The sequence below is a fragment of the Pectinophora gossypiella genome, chromosome 11, assembly GCF_024362695.1.
Source record: "Pectinophora gossypiella chromosome 11, ilPecGoss1.1, whole genome shotgun sequence".
NCBI lineage: Eukaryota > Metazoa > Arthropoda > Insecta > Lepidoptera > Gelechiidae > Pectinophora > Pectinophora gossypiella.
Genome location: NC_065414.1, coordinates 16,770,651 through 16,798,201, shown reverse-complemented (window position 1 = coordinate 16,798,201; position 27,551 = coordinate 16,770,651). Strand labels below are relative to the sequence as shown.

The following is a 27,551-nucleotide window of genomic DNA, read 5'->3' as shown; positions in this document are numbered from 1 at the left end:
AGGATATTTGGGGTTTAGCAATATTTGGGACCCACAGGCCCAAGCGATTTAACTTAGGTAATCTCCCTGCTATAATTCGGTACAATCCTCGGGCATAACATATCCTCTGGCATGTAGCTTGCATAAATCATACTAATGTGCCCCATTCAGACAACGGAACGGAATTTTATGAAAATTATATGTAGAGAGTGAGTAAAGTCATTCATTTGAACGTGACTCACAATCTTTCATACATATTCTTACATAAAATATATATATATATATGTAGAGAGTGAGTAAAGTCATTCATTTGAACGTGACTCACAATCTTTCATACATATTCTTACATAAATATAAGCTAATACAAATTCCAACTTATACTTAGGTATGACATTCAATACTAATAAACGGCATACGCGGTTTTAAGTCAAACTCAAAAATATCTTTAGTCATTAGGTAGTACAGTTACACTTTGAATAGCCAATTTAAACATAAATATATTTATGTTGTTTCGAACGTCTCATCCGCCTAAAGCTACTGCAGCTTCTCACAACCTGTCCAACCGAGGAAATGTATTAGCTGCAAGAAAAACCTAGGCACATGGCCGATCTTAAGGATAACAAAAATATATTGATTAGAATTTCAGTAGGTAATTTTGCCACCTAGTATCGGTATATGATAATACTAAGTGGCATGAAACATTGTTAAGCTGTTTCCATCCAACATTTGTATCAAATTCTTGTGAAAATGAAAATAAAAATACGAGTTCATTCTGATTCCGAGTTTAACGAAATCACATAAAATGTTATATTTAACATCGTAACGTTTAAAAACCGCGTATTCCGTGTTGCTTACACATTTAATAGAGCGCAGACTACTAATAACATAAGTACCTTAGGTTCTACACAAAGCGAGGCACATTAACAATGCTAATTTGGACTCGACGACAGCAAGGATTTCTACGGTTCTCGGAAAATCAACTTTTTAAGACATTTTGCAAAGTAAACACAAGGTAATTTATATATATTCGTATTTCTTATACAAATATAATTCCGCATCAAAAAGTGGTCCTTTTCTTTACAAAAACGTTAATTAAGAATCTGACGGTCCAATCTCCGTCCCTGTATTCTGTCACTGGTTTGGCTTCGTAATTATAAGTTTTTAGTGCCGGGCTTCTGTTTATTTCGGACCTCCGACCGAAGGACAGAAATTGTGTAATTAGTAGTCCCTAGAGACCCTTTCCTAAAGTAAAAACTTAGTTCGCAATTTGTTACGACCTCTCCGAAATATTTCGAATTTACGATACATATCCTTTGGAAGGTCATTTATGTCATATTGTATACTTCGATTTTTATTGATATAATAAATCGACGTTTACTACACAAGAGTTAATGGTTTTTGCCAATATGTCGGCAACAGTTTCCCTTGACCAATTTTTACTACCTATATTTATATTCCTATCAATAGCGATAATTAAGAGTCCCGACTAGACCTGATCAAGAGTTTAATTAGCAATGAACAGTCGTTATACCTGCCAGCGAGAATTATCCAATAACGAATCAAGCAAAAAACGCACAAATAAATAACTTATAGATTATGTATAGTTTCCCTTGTTAATTTACATTTATAGATAGGAATTGTTTTGACAGCAGTTTTGGAAATTTCAGTGTAGGAGTACCTACTCGTTCTTCCTACATAGTTAAAGCTCCAAAGTGGTCCCCGATCCGTTTTTCCGGTAACGTCGATTATTATTATGCTCAGTTATAAAGGCCGCTATTTGAATAACTTTCCCCGGTAGAATTCAAATGTATGGAGCTCGTAGCAATGATATTCCCTTTTTTATACATCCGCTTTTTCCTTTATCCTTATTCAACGTCGTGACTGCTCGACGTACCGGTTAATACAAGTACTTTATCCTGAAAACTGTGTTTAGTGTTCGATCTTCGCAGGCGAACATAATTAGCCTGGATACATACATACTCCACAACACAGCACACAGCAAGCCTCCGTAGTCTAGAGGTTAGAGCGTTAGGCTCACGATCTGGAGGTCCGGGTTCGATTCCCGTTGTGGACATTGTCGAAATCACTTTGTGAGACTGTCCTTTGTTTGGTAAAGATTTCATAGGCTTGAATCGTCTGAAAAAATAAGATTTCCGTGCTTTGGAGGGCACGTTAAGCCGTGGGTCTCAGCTATTAGCCATAAAAACACCTCCACCAACCCGCAGTGGAACAGCGTAGTGAAGTATGCTCCATATCCCCTCCGGTTGATTAGAGGGAAGCCCAGAAGTGGGACGGTTCTAGGTTGTCTATGTATGTATGTTACATTATATACTACTACATAATACAGTCACTCGTCAATAGGAGGAATAGCAGAATCTCTCTCAGTATGCGGATATGAAACCTTATTTGTTCCGATAGAACCTTCCTACTCCCTTCATTTTATGAAGGCTTCTGAACAAGCGATCAGGGGGGTTAAAATGGCCACATCGAAGCAATTCATCTAAGAAAGCAATATTACTATTTGACATTTGTTTGCATTGCGCACTTACTTTTATATGCGCAAATGTCAAGTTGCAATATTTCTTAGATGAATTCCTTCAATGTGGCCATTTTAACTCCCTAGATGACTTCTTTGTTATTATACATTTTAACTAGGTATAACTAAGCCGCACGTAGTTCTCTTAGTTGGCTTAACCCTTCTTCCACTGTCAAGTGTCAATAGCTGAGTAAGATACATTGCTTGGTGTAACTTTTCTCCCCAGTTTTGTTTATGCAAATGCAAAGTAAGAAAATTCATGTTTTCCAATAGGAAATTTGAAAAGCAAAGTACTGAGTGCTGTGGCAGGTAAGTACTGAAACAATAGGAACGCCAACACTAGTCCACTCGAGTATTTGTGAGCTTTATTGTTTTCCAATACAGCGGAAAATGATACAAGTACAGCTCGGGTCGCCGCGCCAATGTGATCTGGTGACCGCTTACTATGAGTATTTCAATTGCTGTGGAAATGTTGGACTGAATGTTTCACAGAGATCGCAGTTACATATCAACCCACGCTCTAATGAATGATTTATTCATACAAAATGGTAATCAGGGAATGGTTCCAAAAACATTCACCATTGCCGAAGTCATTTCCAGTCTTATTACAACACGAAGAATAAAGATAATACCAGCAGGGATAACTTTTGTCGCAATCGATAAGTTTGTTTATATCCCTAACATGCCTCCCACGTGATTTTGTTCGTATTTTGACAGAACGACATGACTTATTTGGGCTCACATATTGGCACCAATCTACAAAACCACACATTTACATCGTCAGAATCGATAAAATGTCTGTGACAATTTTTTATCACGTTGCGTATGTTAGCCCTACTGGTTTAAAATAGAGTTGGCGCCACGAAAATGGATTTTCATCGAACTATATACATGGACGAACTATATACAACTATAGGCAGGAATTTCAAATCATAATAATTCTATACAGAAACTAGCGCCGCGCCCGCGACTTTTTCGTGACGCGGGCTATGTTTTAAACTTGGTATTATTTTAAGTTTTTGTTTTGCAAAATGGCGGCCAGTGTTTATATTTAACAAATTATTTAGATCGCATTACTAAATTATTATTTAGTATCTAGATCAAATCTACCTAATCTACTACTATGCAATATCTACCTAATCTTCGTATGAATTTCAAACGTCCAAATACATAATTCATAACATAATAACGCATTTTGTTTTCTACATAGTTGGGTAAAGGGGTCACAAAGTTTTTTTGCCGCGACCCCGAAATAAAGACTCGATGAATATTTATCCTAACCAGCCTCATAAACATGCAAATTGCATCAATTTGTTATACAGAAGCTTTGTAAGATAAACCCCGAACTATTTTCACCAAACGCTATTGGCCAACATACATAAACATATGTCCCACTGCTGGGCACAGGCCTCCCCTCCATCAACCGGAGGGGGTACGGAGCATACTCTACTACGCCACAACAATGGAGCATTTTTAAAGAACCATGATGGATGTTGTGAAAACGTGAACATTGCCTTAGATGAAAGACATCCCGCGGCGCAATTCCAAAAATGTGTCCTAATTCAATGGCAATTGAATATCATTGAAATTACAAATAATGCAATATCTACATTAAAAGGCAAAAGCAGATAGAATAAGGTCGATTTGTGTTGTAGAGACGATACATAAAAATGATACCCAAAAAGACTCAGTCACCGTCGTTGGCTTTAAAGTTGCACTTACACATGTAAGTTCTATAGGACAACCCCTTTAGAGTCTCAACTGTATGGCTGCATAATCAGATGTAGCATCCACTCGAAAAGAGTAAAACTCAGACAGAGAGGTGAATAGACCGGGGTTAATCCTTTAAGAGGGGAAGGCACTCGTGAAACGCTGAAAAGTCGAAACTTTTGTTCTAGCTGCTTTTAGTGGCTTAAATAATGCAGTTGATATTTGCATTGAGGTAGAAGTAGAAACATGTCGAGAAAAACATTATACTACTAAAACGGTAAAGAAACTAGTTATCGCTGCGGGTCTTCTTCCAAAAAGTAAAAAAAAAATATTCTCGTAAATTTTGACTCACTCGGTTTGTGTGTTTTCCTGTGGGAATCCTCTATTTACCTGATAGGTGTTGGAGCGAACCTAACACATGTTCTGGAGTAAAAAGAACTTTACAATAAATGCGGATTATCTGCTGTGTAGCAGACAAAGACATTAAAGTCTCTTTACTAAGGTAACGCAATAAATAAGGGCATATAAACATAAATGCAAGAATAGGGGCTATATAACATCCTCTAATACAGGTTAATGTTAACCGCACAAAGCAAATAGGTTACGGATCATTAGCAGAATAGAAAATTACATGTTTTTATTTTCATCCTGGATTAGGTATGGAACTACCGATATTATAGTTCTAACTCTATCTAAATAACCAATGTCTGGCTTTATCAACTAAGTACCTACTTATACTGTATTTATTCTCCATGTAGGGGATCGACCGTATAACAAGAGAACATTACACTCTCAGATTTCACTTTATTGTCCGACTACATTTAGATAATTTAGAATGTCATCAGTATCGTGAAAGCATCATCAAACAAAATGGATAATGGTAATAAATCGTGCGTATTTGTGTTCATAACATCAATATTAAATCTCATTTTGGTTTGTTTGTGCTGTTACGCTAGTACTTAAACACAGGCAAGTCGACACCTGCCCTACTATGAACTATGTACGGAGTAGAGAGAGGTAAACATAAATAATAATATGAAATACAGTATAAATTATATGAGTAAATAAGTACTTACTATTATTCCCTAGATTTTAAAAAATAAAGAATTGGCTACTTGACAATAGTAACAATAAAATATGTCGGATATGGTAGTTTATCATTTGACAATAATTTACCCGATAGGTTTATTTTATAAGATCATTTTTAAATATTTTATTTTTACAAAATAAGAATGCGGTTTTTTGTCTGTGTATTACAAGACCCGAAACACGGGCGGCCATGATTGAACTTGTGACGTCACCTTTCACAAAATAAACAAATCTATCTGTCAGGTTTCAAGTGATACTGTTTGACAGTTTCTTTGTTTGTTGAAATGTGACGTCACTGGGGCTTTTCGGCGGGAAACGGGAACGGGACAGTTGCTTTCTTCATTGAGTAATCTAAATAATTAATACGAAGTGGTGTTTTGTGGTTAATGATCGCATTAAGTTAGTCGGAAGACATTCGCGAGTGTTATTATATTGGAGTATTCAATGAACAAAGTGTATCTGCCTATTTTCGCTTCGTGCCGGGAAGCCGCTTCATAACTCAAAAGTTTATGCGGACTTTTGAGTTAATTCGTTTGGGGTTCGGAGTAGGAGTCTACTCCGAGGGTGGGGGCTTAGGTTTCATCATCATCACCTTTCATCATTTCATTAATCATCAAGATAAAAAATACGTCAGACATGGCTGTATGGGCATAGTTCCCTTTGCCTTACCCTTCGGGGAAAACAGAAAAAAACTGGGCAAAATGTCACGTGACCAACCGTTTTCGCGCGAATACTAAAATAATTTAAGCAATTATTTTTTATTATTTATTAGTTTTATTATTATTTTTGAAGGACTTACATTCACCAAATTGGAGATGTCCCCAGAAAAGGTTTAGGTAGTACGATCTACTCTGAACCGGCGTGCGTGTATGAAGCGATTGATGAAAGCGGGGGGAAGCAAGAGAAGTGTGTCAGGTACGAAGCAAATGGAATTCAATAGTCTCTGCTTACCCCGGTGGGAAATAGGCGTGAATTTATTATGTATGTATGTATGTTAATTTTTATTAGTATAAATAATAAGCGTGGCATCGTTTACCTACTGCTATATTTCAAGATGCCTAAAACTTTCGAGTCTCTGCACGGTCAGAGTGAGTAGGCATATTTTAGGTAAAAGTGCTCTTTCCCAGAACGCATCGTCACTGTCCGCCTGGTCTAACTACAGGTACGGGTATGTTCTATAAAAATAAAATACTCAACTTTTCCAGTAAAAAATATCGTACCTAAATAAAGCGCAGGATATTAGTTTCCATTACACGAACCACTGCGCAAATATTGATGAGGCACTTTTCTCTTTATGGCATCATTATTTTTGATAAATTTCGCATTTTGGTATGAGTAGATATATCGTATAACGGCCGCACGGAACTAAGAATCAGCCTATGATAATTTAAATTTGAAAGAAGGGGCTTTATAACGAAAAGGTTCTTTAATTTATATTTTCTGTTGACGAAGGTCGGCCTAACTTTGGCTATATTGTATCACGACTAGGGGGGGTTAAAATAGCCACATCGAAGCAATTCATCTAAAAAAGCAATATTGCAATTTGACATTTGCACATATAAAACAAGGCAATGCAAACGCAATGCAAACAAATGTCAAATAGCAATATTGCTCTCTTAGGTGAACTGCGCCGAAGTGGCCATTTTAACCCCCCTGATCTTATCAAGCGAACACTCGAGAAAATTTTCATCCTGGACTGAAGGGCTATTTGTTTTCATTATTTTCTCTCATGAAGACACTCCGCTTTCCCTATAGCGGCGAGAATTAGCAAATTATTTATCCTAGTCGTCGAGCTGAATTAAATGGAAATTACTATTTCCTACGTTGAGTTTGATTAATATTAATTATGTACGGACAAGAACCTAAACCAATGATTGTTTCATCATGCTTGGATCATAAATGATTATAACGTGCTCAGCGGTAAAGGAAGACATCGTGAGGAAACTCGCATTCCAGAAATGCATTTTCGGATGTATGTGATTTAACCTGTAAAAGGGCTGGTTTTCGCGCGGGTTAGAAGGTCAGACAGGCAGTCGCTTTTGTAAGCGGACCCTGTGAAAAACGGCATAATATAATGCTAGGGAGATGTATGTGTATTGTTCATTGAGCAGTAAAATAATAATGTTAATAATATAGAAAGTACTTAACTTCAAAAGCGATAAGTACAAGATTGTATACGGAGAAATACCTTTTATCGCCGTTGTGCAGTGGATAGAGAGAGAGAGAGAGCTAAATAATAATATATTTGTTTGCCAGACAACGCAAATGCACGCTTTTTCGCCTTTTATCTGCATACTTGAGCTACGATTACTGCGAGTAAGGAAATATGTAGGCAAATAAATGCGTAACAAACACACAACATAGTTGGCTCGACCATTATAGACAGCGATACGGCTGAGCGCCTATTGCGTTGGTCTAACAGAAAGCTCGGTGAGGTGTGGGTATTTACTTAGTTCATATTGCGATCGATGTACCTCTGACTACCCCAATCGCGATACAATCGTGAGCTTATGTTATGTTATAAATATTTATAGGCAATAAAGGGACATTCTGTATCATTTTATGTTAGCAAGGAACGTGCGATGGCCTATTTTATACTAAGCAGTAACAACTAATCGATAGACGGATGATTCGTGTCCAAGGCCGAGTTAGCTTTATAGTTCCTTGTTGCCATTCGCACCGCTGGGTGCTGAGCTATAAAACTGACATCTTTATATTCCTGCCTTCTTTCTATACCTTCACTGGGAAAGGTAGAATAGGATAACCCAATTTTTATATAATATAAATAAATCCAAATACTTGAGTCATTTACTTCATTTAGATCATTATACCTTTCTTCTAAAGACGAATCGAAATTCCATTGTATCACGCCTGTATTCCCGAAGGGGTAGGCAGAGGTGCACAGTCTATACGCCCACTCCTCGTCAGCTATGTATAAGTCCCATGTAGTAGGGTGCGAGCCTATTGCCATTACCCGGACACAAATCCCGGAAACGAAATAAATTTAATATTTAATACATAATATTTATTCATCCGAAAAAATCTTGGATAAACTGAAATAAAAAGGATATCCGGAACATATTGTTTGCGTAAACTATGTAGACGTAATATCTAGTTACTTTTTGGAAGATTAATTGAACAGGGCTTTCCAAAGGAGCTAGCGTAGGTACATTTACACGTGGTAATATATAAACCATGGGGGGGTTATAAAGGCTACATTGAAACAATTCATCTAAAAGCAATATCGCAATTCGACATTTGCGCATATAAAAAATAACTGCGCAATTTCAACAAATGTCAAATTGTAATATTGCGTTTTTAGATGAATTGTTTCGATGTGGCCTTTTTAATCCCCCATGGGGCATATCTCTGGATATATTTTCACATTAATGTAATACGGATCGCGCGTAATTGATATCTTTCGTTTATGGGTAAAAGGTGACATCTGCAATGTAACGGTTCGCTACAAATCGGTAAGTATTGTAGAGCAGAGTGCCCAAGCGTGGTACCAGGCCTGTCGTCTTAAATGTTGTACCGAATGAGAGCCCTCAGCGCTCCCCATTTGTCCGGCCAAGTAGTTAATGCCTTTTACGGCAAAACTACAATACGTCACGTCAAAAAAAAACTAGAATAGCGTGTTGATGTCGGCACAGTAGATATGTACTTGGACTTGTATGCCCAGCAGTGGAAAGTATTAGGTCTCCAATAGATATTTAGTCTCCTTTCGAATTTCGTCGGACAAAAGCGAGAGCAACTCGCTACAATTTGCGAAAACTACTTATGCAATGAAAACGGCATTCAGTGATCCCGTTTTGGTAATTTGGATTCCTGAAGAAGCGTTCTAACAAATTGTTTACAAAGTAGCGAACTTTGAAGTCGACGCCAGGTACAAATTACCTAACTTGTCGACCTCAGTAAAGTTGTCGATAGACAAGAGGCCTGGCAGGCAACCTGAATAGCCTGATTTTGAGAATAGGAAATTGATTGTTACAGTAATCAGTTTCAATTTGAAGCCACAATGATGATGGCATGTGTATACCATCGATGAAAGGGTGATAGGCAACATAATTAAATTTTGTATATTGGTTTACAACTGACGGCCTCCGTGGTCCAGCGGTTGAGCGTTCGGCTCACAACCCGGAGGTCCCGGGTTCGAATCCCGGTGGGGAAAAAATCACAAAAATCACTTTGTGACCCCTAGTTTGGTTAGGACATTACAGGCTGATCACCTGATTGTCCAAAAAGTAAGATGATCCGTGCTTCGGAAGGCACGATAAGCCGATGGTCCCGGTTACTACTTACTGATGTAAGTAAGTCGTTACATGGGCCGTGTCAGGGGCCTTTGGCGGCTCAATAATAAACCTGACACCAGGATTGATGAGGTTGACACTCCACCTCACAACCCGTACGATAGAAGAAGAAGACTGATGTTAATATTGGTTATACGCAAATAAATGAATTTAAATAAATAGGGGAGCGACGGCAAAGTTATATAGATGGCGCTGTAATCGTCGAAACCTCCCCGCCCCTACCCGCACCAACCGAACCTTTACCCGCTTTAGGCTAGTTTCCAACTAGTCAAATCAGTTACTTTTTAGGAAACGTCAAAACACGAAATTACTTTGGAATTTGTATTAAAAAGCAACCTGTGACGTCATAGAATAACGTGATAAAACTCATAAATAAGTTAAATAGAAAAAAGAAAATGTTTTTCGTTAGTTTTAATGTGTGTGTTTTATGTTTTAAATGTTTTTAGTTTTTGATTTGTCTTTATTTAGTGATCATAATTTATCTTGAAAGTAGTAGACGACCTAATTTTCTTTTAGTTTATTATTTAGTAAATATATCTATAAGGTACTATTTAGGCAGGTACACAAGAGACCTCTAACAAGTTTATCTATGAAAACGAATTACGTTGAATAGGTATATGATTCTGATTTCCATTGACTTTTCTACGATATATAGCAAATTACACCGATGGACACTTGTACTTTTACATTGATACGCATTACCAAGTTCATATTCAAATATTTTGATTTTTTTTTATTTTGTCCGTTCGTTTCTACGTTCTGACATTGGTCTCAGGTACCAGCGACTGAACGCCATCTGGCGGGAAATTGTCCCTTCTTAATGGGGAGGCCCTTTGAAAACAATGGTGAGGAAAACACCTCGCTACTCGTGTCCATTAACGTAATTACGGTGTGTAATTTAAGAAGGTTATAATCGTTAAAATAATGTCCAGCCAGCACGTAGAGAGACAGCCAAGTAGATGGACTGAGCGAGACAAGGCGAACGCAGATCTAGTCGAGGCGTAAGCACAGGAGGGCATTGTTTGCATGAAGTTATAGAATGTCTTCTTCTTTCAGAGTCGATGGCAAACTTGACACCCAAATAGTAAAAGCTAAAACCCATTATCATCATCATCTCCCTAGCGTTATTTCGTTTTCACAGGGTCCGCTTATCTAACCTGAAGATTTGACAGGTCCGGTTTTTACATCGATTGAAGTGACCTTCCAACCCGCGAAGAGAAAGCCAGCCCAATACAGGTTAAGTAGGTCACCTCCGAAACGCATTTCTCGGAAATGTGGATAGCTCAGGATGTTTTCCTTTACCGCTGACCACGTGGTAATCATTTATGATTAAAACATGAATTCGAAAACAAATTTGAAAACCATTGGTTTGATGTAAAGCCAAATAAAAAAAAAGTAAAAAAAAACGCACATCTATATTCGTGCCATGCTCGTGGCGTGATTGTTTGTCGCGTCGCTAAAACATTAAAAGGACTGAGTTGCCATGCATGATAATTATTCTACTTCTGTCGTGTGGGTTGTGAGGTGGAATACCAACCCCATCAATCCTGGTGTCAGTGTTACTATTGAGCCGCCAAAGGCCCCTGACATGGCTCATGTAACGACTACTTACGTAAGTAGTAACCGGGACCAACGGCTTAACCTACCTTCCGAAGCACGGACCATCTTACTGTCGGACTATCAGATCAGATGATCAGCCTGTAATGTCCTAATCAAACTAGGGATCACAAAGTGATTTTTGGATTCGAACCCGGGGCCTCCGGATCGTGAGACCAACGCTCAACCACTGGACCACAGATTCCGTTAGATAATTATTAATTAGTAAGTATCTAGGCTTGGCAATATAATTGTGTGTGTGTGTGTGTGTGTTGTAGCATAGTATTAATTATATTCGGTATCAATTTTATACTCTGTATCCTTTGAGTTAATCTATAATTAAACTTCAGGCATTAATTAATTATAATTATATTTATGTTATAATTATACATAATTAATGACTGAAGTATGACTCAGAGTTATGATTCTAATGTTAATTTCTGTATTGAACAAAGGAAACTGTTGTTGTTGATGTTACTGTTTACAATAATTCTCATGTTGCTATACGTATTAAGTGACAGTTATGGATTCCAAACCATATCGTGTAAACACCAGGTGTGTCATACAAACGAGCAGTCGGGACGCCTGGCCGAGTAGAGTAAATACAGTAATTGTACTTAATTCCGCAGCAGAAATACCCTGTAATGAAGTCCCACCCTCCCCTCACAGCCTTAATTACGACCACTCGCTAGAAGCAGTGACGTGCCTTTCCCGGGAATGCTCCGAAAGTGGAATATTCCTGTTGTAAATGCTCTTTAATAGTAAGGACACTAGCTACATTCTATTTTCAAATTGTTCTTTCTTGTACTCCGATCCTACATGTGTTCAAACATAATTTTTATTTGCTCGAAATATTTAGTTGCGCCCTTCGAGATGTACCTGATTTTAAATGATATAAAAAACTACACTCAGGTAGTTAGGGAGCTTCCTAACTTCTAATTTACTAGGTACAGGTCCGATTTCGATGATATTTTTTCTTAGTACTAGGCTATATTGACTCTACTAAAAGTAACATATTTAAATCAATGGCCTAAAGATTGGGTCATAAAGCTTTTTTTACATAACTTTTTTTTACTTTTCCTTTTTTTTCGCAGCATATAGCCGTACCGAGTGGAAATCCATAACCTGTGGTCGCGATCCTCAGCAGTGAGGGAACGACGAAGAAGAAGAAGACATAACTTTTGCGCCTTTTTACTTGCGTAACGGCACATCACTAGCCTGAAGGTAGCTGACAGGCAGATATACTACAAACATTATCCCTATTTATTACGTTTCCACTCTGTTCCTATTTAACAGAGGTTACCTTATAAAGCCTCGTCCTCACTAGACGACATTTGTCGAGCGACATAAATGTGTTAAACATGTGTTATTGTCGGGGGTCATCGGATGACGTCAGCTGTCTTTACCCAACGCTCCAACTCGTTGATATATAATATATTATGTTACTATACTCTACAACTATAGATATGACAATGAGATGTCGAGCAGTCTGCCCACGTCGCCCGAAATCGGAGACACGTATATTATTTTGACACATGGAGACACATATCTGACACAATATGTCGCCTGACAAAATGTCGCTTAGTGGAGACGAGGCTTTAATAAGAGAGGCAAATTTTCATAATTAAATACTTTTAACGGAAAATAACTTTTACAATAAGTAGAGACTTCATAAAAGTCCCTATTTGAGTAATAATTTCTTAAAGTTCTTTTTCTACTTAAATGTTTCAAACATTTCCATCTGGCAGAATTGATCTTTTAAGACTTAAGAGCTTTCAGTATATTAAATAAAATTTCCGTCAAAATCAACCCAGACACATAACACAAATACCCTATACCTATAGGGTATTTGTGCTCAGCAGTGGGATATATAGGTATATATATCCCACTGCTGAGCACAGACGGTGTATAGAGCATACTTCACCACTGCTGCTGGTTGCACGCAGCGCGGGTTGCGGATGGTGGAGGCGTTTGAGCTAGGAACTCGGGACCAACAGCTTAGAGTCCCTTCCGCCGTTGCCGTTTCTACAGAATCATCTTACTTTTTCGCACAATCAGATAGTCCCCATCGGGAATCTAACCGGGACCAGATCGGGAACTGAATAATGTCATAAAACTATTACTTATTTAGTACACGCGACCGGATCACAAGGAATAGTTTGCGAAATTGCTTTAGGGATTTAGGAATCGCGAAAAAAGAGCATAGTTACATCGGAATGGCGGTCGAGGGCCTAAGCGTGGAGACATCAATGTATTCGAAACGAGCGATAATAGACGTCTATTTACGAAAAAAGTAACTTCGATCTCGAGGAGTACTACATTATGCAACACCACAGAACAAACAATGATTAATACTACGTAACGTGAACACACGAGTCATGTAAGTAATACATTTATAAACACACTTTCACATTAATCGGAATAAAATTCCACGTTTCCGTTAAGTTGAACTAAGTATTCAAAATCATAATAAAATTAAATGACAAAAAAGAAAGAAACAAACAATATCATCTTATCAGGTAGCTTGATTTTGATTGTATTTACAGATTATCTCGCGACAGTTAGCAATGTACAAGCCAAACTTTTACAGAATTTGTGCCCATTCATTAGAGGAAGTTCCGGCCGCGATATTAAATAATAAACAGTAGGTATTTCAACGCAGACCGTCCCAATTCGAGGGAAAGTGTTTGTTTTGGCTCCAGGAAAGTTGGCGCCCGACCTCGACGCAGAAATTTGTTTTCTACTAGGAAAGCAATTTAGATTTTATCTTCTATACAATTTGAATGTATCTTAAATTAGCCTGGCAAACACTCGCATAGAAATCGTGGGCGTACAAAATAGGCGTGTATAGGATATTTTAAAGGTCTTCCCTTTAATTTACGTAATCGCAGCAGTAACTGATTGGTACGGAAATAGACTACAAATACAAATGACAAACCTTAACCTAAATATGCATATAAAGTAAATATAAGACTTATGTTGACGAAGTGCCATATTAGTGGTATATAAATCGATACCTATTGGACACAAAAACGTTTTTATATTTATTAATCGGGAGTAGAGAAAATGAACTTCATGGAATCAAAGATTTTTCAACGATATCGAAGGTAAAGTTCACTCGAGTGAAAAATGGATCTGTTGAAACGCTTGCGTGAGTTGAAACAGCTCGCAAAATGTGAGAGTTCCGTTAGCCGATAGCTTTTCTAATATTTCTGTCATCTACTTCATTGTCACATGCGGAACACTTTTATAGCATTTTCCGTTACGTAACACGAGTGTTTACTGATATTATCCTTATCTTCTTCTATCGTGTGGGTTGTGGAGTTGGAATGTCAGGGTTATTATTGAGCCCCCAAAGGCCCCATTATATAAACAGCCTATATACGTCCCACTGATGGGCACAGGCCTCCCCTCAATAAACCGGAGGGGGTATGGAGCATACTCCACCACGCTGCTCCAATGCGGGTTGGTGGAGGTATTTTTACGGCTAATAGCCGGGACCAACGGCTTAACGTGCCCTCCGAACAACGGAATCATCTTACTTTTTCGGACAATCAGGTGATTCAAGCCTGAAAAGTCCTTACCAAACAAAGGACAGTCTCACAAAGTGATTTCGACAATGAAAGACCCCATTTGAGTTGATAATTTATCTTAAGTGCAGTTTTCAGTAACATAGTTGGCTCGACCATTATTGACGGCGATACGGCTTACCACCTATCACGTGGGTCTACCAGAAACCTCGGTGAGGTATGGGTACTTAGTTCATCTTGTGATGGCTATACCTCTGACTACCCCATTGGGATATAGTCGTGAGCTTCTGTACGTTTATATGGCTGCACTTCATGGCCCATGTAACGACTACTTACATCAGTAAGTAGTAACCGGGATCAACGGTTTAACGTGCCTTCCGAACACGGATCATCTTACTTTCGGAGAACCAGGTGATCAGCCTGTAATGTCCTAACCAAAGTAGGGATCACAAAGTATTTTTGTGGTATGTCCCCACCGGGATGCGAACCCTGGACCTCCGAATCGTGAGCCCAACGCTCAACCACTGGACCACGGAAGTCGTATCCTTATAAAAAATATGGATATTACAAAATCCCAGAACACATAAGGTTTATATTTTATGGATGATATTTATGACGGGATAAATGACAAGGGAAAATGGAAGGGGAAATATCAACACCAGTATGATATTCGCCATATAACACACGTTGTAAAGCTATGAGTTTTACTTTTAATTTAACAACAGCATAACATAAACTCACGACTATATTACCAATTGGGGGAGGCAGAGGCACATCTATCGCATGATGAACTAAGTACCCACACTTCACCGAGCTTTTTGGTAAACCAACCTGATAGATGATGTGGTGAGCCGCCTATAATAGCCGACAGCCAACTGTGTGAAAAATTCCTTTTATATACTAACTAGCTTTTGCCCGCGACTTCGTCCGCGTGGCGTGTTATAAAAGAGAGATCTTTGTATGTGGGGAGTGCATGTCAAATTTCAAGCATCTAACTTATGCAGTTTACATTTTTCCATACAAATGTTTTTTCCCGCTAACTCCCGTTCCCGTGGGAATTTTGCAATATCCTGTTGCAACTAAGCTTTAAGTTTACTATGGTACCTGCATGCCAAATTTCAAGCGTCTAACTTAAGCGGTTTAGATTTTTCATACAAAAGGATTTTCCCGCTAATTCCCGTTCTTATGGGAATTCCGGGAATTCCTTTCTTAGTGCACCTCTATGGTACCTACGCTACGTCCCTTCCAAATTTCAAGTGCCTACGTTTAGCCGTTTAGGCTGTGCGTTGATATGTCAGTCAGTCAGTTTCTCCTTTTATATATTTCGAAGATTATATATTATAAACATACCACGAGAGGGTGAGCTGTATTTAATACTAAAGTTAGTTATTTTTTCATACAATTTTTCCTAATGGAGCTGTGTTTTGTTTTAAAGAGTGCAAACAAAAAGGTGCTGGAACAAAAACAAGTGCTGCAGTTGACACGGACCTAAGGTGACCCGGTTACTGAACTAACGAGCTATTTCGCCTGGTTACTCCGCAGACTAATATCACAGACTGAAATGCAGCCATATACAGAAGCTCACGACTATATCCCAATGGGGTAGTCAGAGGTACATCCATAGCCAGATGAACTAAGTACCCACACCTCACCGAGCTTTCTGGCAGACCCACGTGATAGGTGGTAAGCCGTATCGCCGCCAATAAGGGTCGAGCCAACTGTGTTACTGAAAACTGCACTTAAGATAAATTAACCCTTTCACAGAGACCATGGGTCATCGATGGTTCATAATAGGTAGTATGAGAGTATGACAACTTGGAATCGAAACGTCATTAGACGTTCTGTCCTTGAAAGTGTTAATAACTCATTGGTGCAAGTCCGGTACCGGGGTTCGGACCGGCGTTCCCCGTTTCAGAAGCAAGCCAGTGTACCACAGAACCACAGTTATTCTATAAAATTTGAAATACTTGGCAAAAAGGTCGATCCTTGCACCACACCCCGGACACTTCATATAAACAACCTCGTTTTACACAGACACCACACATTGACGTTATCGTACACACGCATCTGTGTGTGTGACGTCTGACGCCATACGATTTAAGTCTAAACTATGTTCGATGGGGATGAGATAAACCTAGCTGAGACGCTGGTGGGGAGCGGAGAGTTGCCGTTCTTTACGTAGTATTTATTATTCCTTATTCTATGCTTGCACTGCGAACGCCTTTACTTAACAACTTAACAACGATTACGTTGTCTAACACTGCAAATGTTGTGTGCACCTATAATTGGCTTATGTAACAGTCTAATTCCGGATGTAACATTTATTTTATTTAATGTTTTATTATACAGGCTGTTGGTGTACCTTTTTTTATAAATAAATAAAAACTTAGCTCTAGCTTACTAGGAGTGCCATCTTAGAAGATGGCACAACGATAGATCGTTATCGACTTCACACATTGATTATTACTCTTTTTATATCTTCGTTCTTAACCGACTTCAATAAAGAAGGAAGTTATTTATCCCCGTTGGGGATATAGAGCTATTTACGCTTAAATCTTTAAAACTACGCAACGGATTTTGATGCGGTTTTTTTTATTAGATAGAGTGATTCAAGAGGAAGGTTTATATGAAGGTTATTTTAAGGTTTTTAATGTGATGTCTTAAATAATTTCATTTTTTCCTCAGTATAATATACTGCATCCGCTAATATTATTACATATATGTATAACCGTCTACGCTTGTATTTGTGTAATATTATATGTACCAGCTTACTATACATACTTTTTAAGGAGTTGCGTATCGTATACTATCAAGGATATTTCCTTAAAGCTTTCAAGTTAATTAGTAAGGATTGTCTTTTATGTAAACTCGACACTTTCAATTTATTTACGTAATTTGGAACTCGAAAAACAAACACTATAATGGAGTTAGGTACTATTAACGATCCACAATCTACACCCCATACTACGACGTAGAAATTGACTAAGTAATAACTTTCACCTACGTATGAAAATTAAGTACTGCACTTTAATTTACTCACATTAGAGTTAGAAAAAAAGAAAGAAATATTATTTTTTTTATAAAGGTAATAGTTATTCTTACGATACAGGCTTTGCCTAGTGTAAGAAACATAGCTAAAATTGAATACTGATTATGTAAAAAACTTGTACTATTTTTCTGAATAAAATATTTTTATGAATATAACAATATTATTATTATCAGAGGACACCGCAGCAATAATAGGTACAATAACGACAAAATATATGTAAAAAGAAAGAAAGAAAGTAACATTTATTACTCTTTTCATTATTTATTTATTTATATACTTATATAATAGTAAAACTTACACAATGAAATAAACTAAAAAGGTTGTTGTTGAGTTTGCAAGTCCTTTTGCCCACATATAGTAGGTATGTTCACTTTCTATGCTTTACCGAATAGTGATAGGTACTATATCTACTAGCTTTGTGGCATAATTCAATAACGGACTGTACGATACAATAGCTCATAACAGAAATTGTTGAGTCCGGTCCCCGCAAGGACACAAAGTGATGTAGTGATATTTGCAAAGGTAGGGATTATTTATTTTTACGTACATACACGTGCTAGCGAGGAACGAGTGTATACAGGTTGTTAGTGACATCGTAACGAAAACTTTGATAGGTGATTCAGACTATTATTCCGAATTGATATCAAGCGGAATTTTTCGTCGTAAAAGTATGGAACTGTAACATTAAAATTTTCATTAATTTTCCGAGAAGAAATTCCACTTGTTATCAACTCAGAATCACTAACACCCTTATGTACTTGTATGGCTACCAGTACGTAATTGTACAGGGTGTAAGTGACATCGTAACGAATACTGAGGGGGATAATACAGGTCATGATTCTGTTATAATATCAAGTGTAATTTTCCACCGTAAAAGTAAAGAATTAAAAATAATTTAAAATACACAAAAAAACGTGAATTTTGCGACGGAAAATCCCACTTGATATTAACTCAGAATCATCCCCTTCAGCATTCGGTACGACGTCACTAACACCCTGTATACTGTACACCTCTGCCTACCCCCTCGGGGACATAGGCGTGATATGTTACATGCATTATATTATGTTACAGTTACAATTGGCTCGACCATCGCAGACGGCGATACGGCTCACACCTATCACGTTGGTATAACAGAAAGTTTGGGTGAGCTGTTGGTACTTAGTTCATCTTGCGATGGATATACCTCTGACGACCCTAATTGAGATAAAATCGTGAGCTTATGTTGTTGTTATGTTGAAACTTTTGTCGTTCATTCGCTTTGTATACTTCCAACAAAACAGAGTTTATCTTACATTGTGCAAAGCACGACCTTTAATTACCTACGAGGTAATTAACATAAAATTTCAGTATGGCAACATCTGGTTGGCTAATTACCCTAATGGTAATTCGCGGAATCTGTTACCGAACCGACTGGATCAACTTATGAAGTGTTATTACTACACGTAATGTAATACAAATGTTCCGAAGGGAATCATTGGTATTATACTAGCGTAAACCTAGATTAAATGTTAATATAACCGACGCCTCGCGCCTTCGATTTAAAATCAAGTATTAGATTAGGCATAATACTAAAGTAATCAAGAAAATAAAATGTGTAAGTACATTACGAGCAAATGCTTCACTATTTATTTTTTGTTTTCTAACCAAGAGTTTAGCGCTCTACCAATTTCAATAAAATGTTCAGCAAATAAGTTATAAACTAAGTCTTTTACCCAACACTTATGATTTGGAATAAAATTGAAACCATTTGACCCTAGAATAAGAAGAAGAATAAAGTTTATAAATAAATATGAATAATATAAGCGAAAGACTGGGAGCAACACTTTGATCTAACTTCGTTTTCTTTATTAAAGAACTTTACAGTACGTACTTATAACTTTAGATTTGAAACGTTTCAAACCTTGTAGAGCGTCTTTTATAAATCAATTTATTTGGAAACATACAGAAAGTAGGGCGTACCGAGAACTGATTCGTTTAATTTTTCCATCCAGCAACGGACTTAGATGAAAGGCTAACGAGGTTCTTTAAGTTCTTTTCAGCTTGAAGCCGGCTTAACTGCACGGTCTATTCAAGGCGCCCAACCCTAAATAATCACCACAAACAATGACTCAGAATATTCAAACGAGTAAATTCACAGTTATTCACAAACGCATGAAAGAAAAACTTGTTCAAAAGAAAAGGGGGTTTTGTGTTCTAACACAAAACCTTTTCAAAGTACTCTAGTACTTTGACCGATAACTTGTTGTGGCTTTGATTACAAAAAGGTCCTTATGTTTTAGACCTCCCAAGCTGAATTCATTCTTTAATATATTTAACGTATTCGACATCTCAAATAGGCATGAGTGGCACGTGTATAGACTTATATAATTGTTGTAAGAGACATTCACTTACTCTAAAACTGGGATCTGAGAAAAATAAGTGAACCAGCAAAGAAAAAACGCAACACAAAGGACTTCAAACAGTTACTTTGTCATTGTCTGGAAGCTTTTTGTCTCTGACATTTCATTACCTAACATCAAGATCACAGTTGATATCAAATTATTAATATTACTGTATTTGAGATTGTCGATGTACCTAACAGTAACAGCGTTAGTAATTAAAAACCTTTGTAGTCAAATTACCATTTGAAATTCTATCAAAAAACATAATGGTAGACTTACTTGAAATGTTTGTATTCGTGGAACTGCGCGACGTACATTTATTAAACGGAAAGCAGAACATTTTCAGGGATTTTATATCATTATATAATTCCGGGAAAATGTTAATATTGGCCGACGGATAGAGACAAACCACTTGGGACAATGTATGTGCTGCGCGCCGCTATACTAACTACTCCAAACTAATGATATCGAAAACCAATCAATTTGTCATTAGAATTCACAGTGGAACTCTGATGTGTGGAGGCACTACACGTCATCGATAGCATTGTCTCCTCAGTGTGCCAAACTAGGATACTACGTCGATGTCGCACGCTATGAGCGCTAATGGCATAACTTTGACAACATTCCGTGCACCAGGTAGAACAATGTAGAACTTCCGACCTCAGCACATAAACGATTCAGGTATTATCTACCCTAGTCAAACATTGAGTGATCAAACAACGAGGAGGAATGTTTAAAGACAGCTACCTCATGAAATTCTGTTGTTTTTTGATACGATTACATTTTCAGTTTTGCGATTTAAATTGCCAATAATTTTATTTTATCCAATCCACCGTGTTTATCCTCGTAATACAAGTCGTATCATAATTACTGCAAATTACGTTATGAGGTTCTAAATGAGGCTATCTTGGTCGGAAGCTTGTACCAAGGGTAAAAGTTTGCAGTTTCGACGTAGGCACTCCAAGTGCGAATATTGAAGTTTAATTAATTTGAAGATTTCAAGATCCCGATCAAAGAGTAAACTTTAGCTGGAGATATGAGAATAATAATGCCATAATTGGATTTTGAATATTTTATCGGGATCGTGTCTACGAGGTCGTCAATCGCCCGACTGGAACAATCGCAGAACAATAGCTTGGTGTTGCCGAGAGCGACGCGACAAAACAATCAACACATGACAAGAAAACAGAATATTTTCAGAAGGTTATATAATTGAATATTATCTGTGACGACAAAAATGAGTTTTATACGTGCCCAGTTATAATTGCGCTCTAAAATAAAGAGTTACGGTTTCTAAGCTAATGAAAACTACAACTAAATTAAGTATACTTTGATAAGTAGGTATTATCAGATACACCTGATGTAACCAGCGTTTGATAAGGGGATTTGGTCTGAAAACATGAAAAGCAAAGAACGTCGAAAGAACAACATTCAACTACTGTGCAATAAATATATGGAAAGTTTTGTTTATAATAATTAATATGGAGAAGAGTAAATTATATATAATTACCCAGTATACGGCACGCATTCACAAGAAATTTAGCTTTCTTTCAACCGGAATTACGCACTAGAATCCCCATGAATAACGGTTCATCATCATCAATTTAAGAGCCACGCTCTTTGCGGTGTAGCATTCTCCATTCTTGTCTATCAATGGCCAATTCTTTGAGTTCTTTATAAAACACGACGATCGCCGTCTTTTAATTTATTCCCTTCATCTTCCTCCCTTTCCTTCTATCTTCCCTTCTATGATGTTTTTAATAAATTTATTGAATTATAAACACACTTAATAAGCCACGACGAATTCATTTAAGTGTCCAATATTCTTGCCTCTTCTGCCCTCAATAACTCTCAATATTTGTCTTACTCTTACTACCACTCCTCCATTTTCCGTCTAACTTGTCCTTCCGGCGTCCTCCAACACCACGTTTCTACGGTTGCAATATCTAAAAAAATAATTCTTTACGAACTAGGGCGAATAAAGTGCACTCATCTGCTTACTCACTGTAAGTGTTACGTATAAGTATCCTCGGTATCCGATTCGCAAAATTTAGAACATTTCAAGTAAGTATAAAATGCTGAAATCAAGTACACACCACAGTTAGAAATACCTACCTATTTACTAATTTTAATTTCGCTATTTTGTTATTGTTTTGATTTTTATATCGTTTATATATTATATAGTAAAAAAGTTTCCCTGATTTGCTTTTTAAAGTTAAATTTTAACATAGGTCGTAGGTATGAGACCTAATTTTAGAGTGAATTTCTTGTTTAGAAGGTAAGTAATATTTTTTTGTAAACGTGTCGCTACAATTATACGTGTCGATACAACATAACATAAACAACCTATATTATGTCCCACTGCTGTGCCTTCTCTCAATCAACAGGAGGGGGGTATGGAGGATACTCCACCGCACTACTTAACTTTTCTCACTACTAATACATCTTATATTTTAATAGCTTGTATGTACTGGATGCACTATAATAAATAAGTAAATAGTTTAGCAGTAACCTGTGGTGTCAGAGTCGGGCGGGCGATGCCTCTGTCTACCGTTCCACCAGCACCCACAACACGGCATGGTCGTCCTTCACACACCACCACACATCACCTACTTCAAAACATTGTATCTACCCGCTTCCATTGTCAATTTTTTAATCATTAAAACCTCCTCCAATTATCCAGCAGACACAAAAATGCTACTCTCACAAAAAGTTATTTAACAAATTTGATTCCCCGCAGTAATGCGCATCGAAACTTTTGATTTCCCTAACGAGCAAACATTTCGGTTTGTTGTTGTACAGGAGGGGGCAGGGAAAGACATAGATTAATAGAGGAAAGGGACGAAATGAATACTTAATAAGTCTGTAATGTCGATTCACTTTACGCTAAGGATGCAAAAGTGAGCGTCGGCATATTGCGAGGCGAGGCGCGGAGACGACCGCCGCCCGCCGCGGTCCGCGCTCTACTGCTCTGAAAGATGAGGGTTTTCCATTTTCAGTGTCCTCCACTCCTACTACTAGCATTTCCCATCCATTTCTCGAAGCGAAAACGCGCTGTTTTCTCATCCATTATTATTCTATAAAGAAATCCACGGCACCAAACTGCTACGCTTGGTCGTCTCGAGTTTTATTTTTCTTATTTATGGCACATACCTATTTACAAATACGGAATTTTATGTAAAATACGACGGTTCTTTTTAATATGTAATACCTACTTACATATGTAGATGAGAATATAGTATGAAACGGCAGTTTTATTTACTTTTGCGAATATATGGATAGAATTCTAGAGCACACAACTCACCGTCTCGAAGCTGAAATACTACGGCGAAATGACTGCTATGTCACATACTTCGTCACATACATAGCGGTCAAACACGCCTACGATGTTTGTACATCTGTATAACTTCTAAATTACTTATCAGTATTTATCAGATGAGGTGTCACTTCATGTAATTACTCGATTTTCAGTTTATGATAACATCAGACATCTGAACAGCTTTTATCACTAAACTTTAATTAAATATTTATGATCGCATGTGAATATAAATGCAGACCTGCTAAATAAAACCTTGAAACGAGCACATTCGACCATTGAAAAGGCTGAAATACAGCAACTTTTCATAGTAGAGGGCCAGATTCGGACAATGTTGCAGCGTTTGCAACGTTTCATTAGCGAATTTTATTGCGACCATCAATTATGGCCGCGATGCAACTTGGTTGCATTATGAAATGTAAGTTTATGCGACTTTTCAAGTACATATAACTTAGAAAGCTATCGAGTTAGTTGGTTGTAGGTATACTGAACTAAATGACGGCTAAATGTAATTATTTATTAACTAACTTATTATTATTAGTTAGGTACTACTACTACCATAATCACTGTAGTACTGTACTAGTATAGTATAGTACAGTACAGTAGTCTTCTTCTATCGTGTGGGTTGTGAGGTGGATTACCAACCCCGTCAACCCTGATGTCAGGGTTATTATTGAGCCGCCATAGGCCCCTGACATGACTCATGTACCGACAACTTTACATCAATAAGTAAGCAGTAAACGGAACTAACGGCTTAACGTGTCTTCCGAAGCACGGATCAGTAGTAGTTACTACTACTATAATCACTGTAGTACTATAGATTCACGATAATCTGTGTGATGATTATGTACACTGTACTAAATATTAGTGGTAGCTTATTTTTTTTTAGGAATTGGCCTTTGATAGACTGGAATGGATAATGCTACACCGACAAGAGCGTGGCTCTTAAATTAATGATGATGATTTTTTATCTATCAAAACTAATTACATTAGAACTTGTAACAAGAGAATGTAGATACGTTTAATTTATGTGCCTATATGCCTTTCAGTATGCAAGCAGTGTGAGTAAGGAGTGGCCCAGAGAGTGCCAGTGCTTTGCAATTCATTAGCAGCTACGAGCTGGGATTTAAGCTTTCCATCCTCCCAATTAGCCTTCGCTTTGCTCACAGTACACATTGCATCTCGATATCAAACACTAAAAAAGTTGAATAAATCATTTGAGGTTCGTGACTGCGTCTCTCTCTTCATGGGCAACTGGTTTAGATGAATGAATTTATGGAATTCGAGATTTTCATGTACTATATCATCAGCCTAGAGAGCTCTAAAATTCAAAATTCAAAAATATTTATTCATCGAAATTGGCATACATAGCGCTTTTAGAAACTTCAAAAAATAAATTAAGTACATATTATGTAACTTGCTGTAAAACTACTACCACATCGGAATCTGTATCGCTGAGGGAAAGACGTGGCCAGAAAACCTCCCAGCACAGGGCCCTCCCTACTCCTACTGTTTCATGTTTTCCTTTATTTTTTCAAGTCCAGTTTGTATTACATATAAACTTAAATACAATGGTATTCCAATTGCAAACAGTGGAAGGAAAGTGAAAAATAAATAGAGTTTATGTGTCTACGCTTTACAGTTTACGATATGTACAAACTATAAAGACACTGTGTACCTCAGGACCAATATAAACCAGGCAATATAGCCAATATCAGGAGTGGAATCAGATAATCGTGCTGATTTTATTTTAAGTTACACCTGTCATTTTCTTATCCGCCGAAATGAAAGGGACGGATAATCGACAGGCATAAAAAACATACCTGCATTGGTCAAAAACCCGACAGAATTTAGTAGACCAGCGAGATACTTATTTGAACAACTATCAATCATCCGTTCCTTTCTTTTTCGGCGGATAAGAAAATGACAGGTGTAACTTAAAATAAAATTAGATGGTGTCTACAGGAATTAGCACCATTATCTGATATTTATAAGGAATGTCATTAGTTTAAATATTTTTTCTATCATGATCAAATATTTATGAAGCAATAATATGAAAAGTATTTCATGGTAAATATATATGTATAAATAATTAAATGTAGAGTAGAATTTGTTTAAAGTTATTACTTATAAAATTATACTTTGATAACAATGCTATCATCAAAAGAGTTATCATCAAAATATGCTGCTATAATAAATGAGTCAGCTGTTTAAAATTTAAACCTGATTCGCCAATAAGTAAGCAATGCATTCAACCGTTTTGTGTATAATCGTTACAGTATTACGATTTCGTTATGTAAATACTTGATGTTTATTTAACCTGTAATTTTACCCGTCGAGGTAACTGATAAACTGAGTTTAGTTGTTAAGAGCAGTATGTAGCTACGTATCAACATTATATTATACAATATTCCGTACATGAACAAGGAATGAAAGGGATCGGATTCGAAAACTAAGAATATTCGACATTTTTTTTCAGTATAAGTAATAATACTTAGTGTGTGGGTAATTTTTGCTTTCTGTTACATAACTAACATAAATCGTGACATTAAATGTCTTTTAGAGGGTAATAAAAAGATAAACTTTATATACCTATAAGCATTAACTGTCTACGATACAGCAGCATTGGCATAAGCTATGTACAGTAATTCTGTCTACAGGAATAAGTAAGAAATGACAATAAAAGTTGATTCAGCATTCAACAGAATATACAAACAAAGATAGACAAAGACATAATTATTGCTCAGGCGGTTCCAGTTGAGCAAAATGCCTTAGCTTGCGAGACTTTGACACTGATTTACAACATAATCTTGAAAATCTGAGAGCATATTCATTTACAAATACCTACAACTTAAATACTTATTATTATTATTTATTTATTTGAACAAAGGCCTATACGATATTTACCTTAACCTTAGAATAGATACAATATTATAATTATAATCAGTTACCTAATATATTGCTTGTCTTCGCCTCCCTGAAGCGTCAGAACACCACTCTCTCTGGCCAGAAGTCTTTATTTACCCATTTGCTGGGTATGGCCTCTAACTATATTTGGATAGCTTACTAACAAGTTAACCACTAATTAATAAAGAGATGCAAACTGTAACTGGCCTAACTCTACTTAGTTCACCCAACAAATTGTGTATTTTCAAAATCTCAGCGTAAATATTTCCACGAAAGCCTGGCGTTGGGCGGATTTCCCGAAACAACACAATGCAGATTTCAGTTTTGGAGAGTAACCAAAACAGCAACACCGCGCGCCACATTTTGAAGCACACATATTTTAGCGAAAGTTTGTTTAAGATAAAATAAATCCGATTTGTATAAACAGAAAATTTTAAGCTACGTTCATTTGTTTTACGCGAAGAATAATTTTGTTGTTTGTTGATTGCAATTTAAGGAAAGTAAATACAAAGTTAGACAATTTTATGTAGAGGTTAGTTTATGGATATAACATAAAAAGAACATAATATGAATGAAAATATACGCGATTGACGTGTCTAATCGAAATTTGCTAGGCCTTCTGTAATAATACCATTTTAAAGGGCAAATAAAACTCACCGCCCTTTACCAACTCGCAGAGTAATATGAACTAAAGCGGTTTACCCTAACGGCTGCAGTTTCCTCCGATTTATGGGAAGGAAAACAGCTCTTAGTAGTGGGATATGAGACAATAGGTTCTTTACATAATTGCAACACCTTCTGAAGACTTGTGTAATTGCAACCTTAGTTTAAGTACGATGGATTCGAAATACTATGTAAAAATAGTTCAATAGATTGACCGATAAAATTTTCCTATACTGTAGATGTTTGTGTCAACATGCAATGCAATTGGCATGACTCCTGCGTATCAACTAGAAACTTCGTTGATACGCACTCCCTTTGAGGCGCGGGTTACATGCAATTACCAAATCACCAGAGCATTGACAATGTATTGATAACAGCTAAGAGCCGTGGCTGCCCAGAACGTTTGCCTCTCACTTTGAGGTCGCAGGTTCGAATCCAGCACACGCCTAAATCAAATTGTCGAATTTGATTTCGAATTCATGTTT

At 37.1% G+C, this 27,551-nt stretch overlaps 1 protein-coding gene across 4 annotated transcripts in view; it reads right to left on the bottom strand.

Annotated features, from left to right (window-relative positions):
* Positions 1–27,551, bottom strand: part of LOC126370904 (cytochrome b5 reductase 4-like) — an 81,179-nt gene that overhangs the window by 40,814 nt on the left and 12,814 nt on the right. The window contains exon 1 of one of the 4 annotated variants that reach the window (XM_050016021.1): positions 22,693–23,135. The exons of 2 other annotated variants lie outside the window; for them this stretch is intronic. In XM_050016021.1, coding sequence (XP_049871978.1) covers positions 22,693–22,759 — 67 coding nt within the window. In that variant the 5' untranslated portion in view covers positions 22,760–23,135. Of the gene's footprint in view, positions 1–20,459; positions 20,548–22,692; positions 23,136–27,551 lie in introns of those variants that run through there. One more of the 4 variants, XM_050016022.1, reaches the window with a different exon arrangement.